This window comes from Penaeus monodon, chromosome 23 (assembly GCF_015228065.2).
Source record: "Penaeus monodon isolate SGIC_2016 chromosome 23, NSTDA_Pmon_1, whole genome shotgun sequence".
Lineage (NCBI taxonomy): Eukaryota > Metazoa > Arthropoda > Malacostraca > Decapoda > Penaeidae > Penaeus > Penaeus monodon.
In genome coordinates, this window is record NC_051408.1 from 34,328,449 (window position 1) to 34,331,721 (window position 3,273).

Here is a 3,273-nt window from a genome sequence, read left to right on the forward strand (position 1 = left end):
AGTATTTTATTTTGTGTGTGTGTGTTATGTGATGCTTTCAGTGGGATGGTGCCTATTATTTAGTGTAAAACAAATCATTTGATGGTGGAATGAGACAACTGCCATAGATATATAGCAGCCTGATATTTTTGTAATAATGAAATGGGTACAATTGTTTAAGTATTGTCTAAATTTCTCATTTGTACTAAACACTTCATTGGTACAGTCTGTTTGATGTTTATCATGATATAACATATTTTCTCACCAAAATATGATACTAATCACATCTTCTTCCATTACAGGGGCCGGGCATTCATGCGTGCCAACTGATAGTGGATATTGTGTGGTATACTGTTAAGCCTCAACTTGATCGATATCTCCACCTTTGCTGTGATTGGCTGCTGGGAGAGTCAAAGGGCATGGTGTGTAGCAGTGGTTTAGCTCCATTAGTGCTAGAACTCTCTCTCTTGCTCATAGGTTGGTTCGACCCCACTGATTTCATCAAGCAGAACTCATTGTTGTTGAACGAGTGACCTCTGTACGAAGGTGCTGGACTCGAGTACGGCCAATACTTGTACTTGTGTTTTTCTCCTTTTTTTCTCTCTCTCTCTCCTGTTTTATGGTTTTATTGCACAAAGAATATGAAAATTAGAGATGCATTAGCTGCTATTCCATGGCCATGCATACTACCATGTTTCTAAACGGAAGAAAGCTTTGGCTACTTTGTGTCTCGCTAACTAAAGAACCAATTGTTAGATTGAGATGTAAAAAAAAAACTACATTATCCAGCAGGATTCATGTCAGTGTTGTTAGATATAATTTTATGCTGGAAATTAGTTAATAACAGTTGACTTACCAAGTTTTTCAAATAATAAGCAGTGAAAAAAATTAAATATAAAAGTTTTAGCCTCAGCTTTTTTATCGTTTATGGACATAGCAATCTATATAACCTGGGCAAACCGCTGCTGTCGTCGTCCGTCTCTTCCCTGTGGCCATAATCTTCTTTCTTCCAATATTAGGAGCCAATATGGGGACTATTGCCAGGATGGGGGTCGTAGTTTTAGAATTTGAGGACGTGCGAAAGATGTCAGGGCACGACTGCCAACCACCAAAGCTGTAATAGGTTTAGTTAATGCTTGTTGATGCTCATGCAACTAAACCCATGACCCCTGGTTCATCAAAAGCTAGGAGTTACCTCATGGTATTGTTTTTGTTTTTTCTTTGTTTTCTACATGTACAGTCCAGGCTGATGATGAGCCAGGATTAATATCAAATTAACAAAGAAGAAGAAAAAAAGTTCATTGACTGGTGTTGTCAGCCTTTTATGCCTCTCAGTCAGGAACAGAAGAAACTTTCCAGTATTTATTCTCAATGCCTTGGCTAGAGTAACCATTTTCTTCTTTGATTACAATTGGAAGAAAAATAATTTTATATAGTAAGGTGATATCTCCACTTTGATTTCTCGGTGTTTACAAATATTTAAAATTAGAAAAAAAAAAACACTATTATCTCCAATCCTGGGTCAAGGGTAAATAATGGCAGATCCTGAGCATTTCACACAATCAATTGTTGGTAGGTGTGTGGGGTGACCTTAAAGTAATTTCATACTTTTGAAGTTATTTGTTGAGACACTGAAAAATCCTACTGTATTAATACTGTTGATGATGCTTATATGCCATACAACATTTCCAGAGTGTTGTGTGCTGCCCTTTTCATGGTTACTACTTTTATCTTTGTCTTCCTTTTATTTGGTCTGTATTTTTTCCTTTCCTCATTTTGCCAGTGTCACTGCTCACTTACTTCTGTTTTTTCTATCATTGTTGTCTTTTTTTTTTCTGTTTTGTCATTGGTAATGCAAATACTGGTCTCTCTTCCTGCATTCCCACGCATTATACTAGATTTAGTTGAATGTCCCTGATCCTACCAACCTTGCCCTAGTTCTCTTCCTCTTTCCTATCTATTCTGTTACACAAAAGGAAATGATGAAATGAATAGGAAAAAAATATATGATCAGCAATGACAGTGATTGTTGAGATCCCCCTACCTTGCTTATTTATGTCTTTGAGGGAACTGTTAAATAGAATGGTGAACATTTGTAAATATTTTAGTAAGAGGAAAGAAATTATTATTATGGTTTTGCCCTAGATTCATCTGACCTTTTTTGTTTATTTTATTTTTTTCTTAATATGAATAAGGGTGCCTTCCCTCATGAAGAGTTCATTTACCCTCTTCATCCATTGCAGGAAGATGATGTGATAAGTGGCAACTGAAGTATATTAGTTGTTCTAAAGGGTGACAGTGCTTTTTTTCAAGCACAGGAGATACAGGTACTCAAAGTGCCTCAGTTGGTATGAACTACTGTTGCATTTGGCATAACTTTCTCATAGAGGATGTGTGTTGTAAAGGTGAATTTCCCTATTTTTTAATGAGTAATTTATCCCTTCTTGAGAGCAGAGTGTGTGTGTGCAAATGATTTCCCCATATAACATTCCTAACATTTTGTGCCATTGTTGTCTTCATCATCATTTTAGCCTGACAATAGTCTCATTTTCTTGTCTTTTTTACACTTTTTGGGATAGTTTAGTCGTAAAATATCAAATATCAGTGAAGGGATAACTCGTTTAATTAGTAAGGCCTTTAAATAAGTGCATCAGCCTCAGTGGGAAAGTTAAACAACAGATAGCAAGTGGTCTTAGTTTACTGACTGCAAAGTGATTTTTCACTGTAATGAGGGAAGGCATCCCTGTTACCCTAATATTCTGAGTGACTTGTGTTGTTAGTTGATTTTGGGTATGATTGTGTACCATGCAGGTTGGATGCGCTTGGTGATCTCTTTCCACAGAAGTAGTGAGTGTGCGTGTGAGGCATTTGGGCGTGATTGGATTTCCGAGTCTAAAGAAAACGGGTGTTCTCCTCCTGCCCCTTCCCTTCTCCACCTGTTCTGTCTTTGCTATTAATTCTTTCACTTATCCTCTCAATCTGTTTCAAAACACCCGCTCTTTGGTATACCAGTGACCACAATCCAAGTTTTGCTTTGCTGTGTAATTGTGCATACATTTTTTATGCTTCTCTGGGGGGGTGGGTTTACACCTGCTTGTCACTTCTGCCTCCTTTTTTGCACCTGAGAGGATGTTATTAATGTTGTTTTGCTGCTACAAGGGTCTTTCCAGGATCACCACACCATAACCCCATAATTACGCCACTCGTCACCTTCACAGTTGGTGTCCTTGGCAGGTTTATCTTGCTTCATGGGTTTCATGAACTGAAAGAGTTTGTTGATACAGATTGCATTGG

The 3,273-nt window shown here is 37.6% G+C and overlaps 1 protein-coding gene across 1 annotated transcript in view; it reads left to right on the top strand.

The window, feature by feature from the left end:
• LOC119587949 (probable actin-related protein 2/3 complex subunit 2) overlaps positions 1 to 3,273 on the top strand; it is a gene marked incomplete in the record, with an annotated part of 15,359 nt that overhangs the window by 11,217 nt on the left and 869 nt on the right. The window contains 1 exon segment of the mRNA XM_037936660.1: positions 282 to 3,273. Coding sequence (XP_037792588.1) covers positions 282 to 309 — 28 coding nt within the window.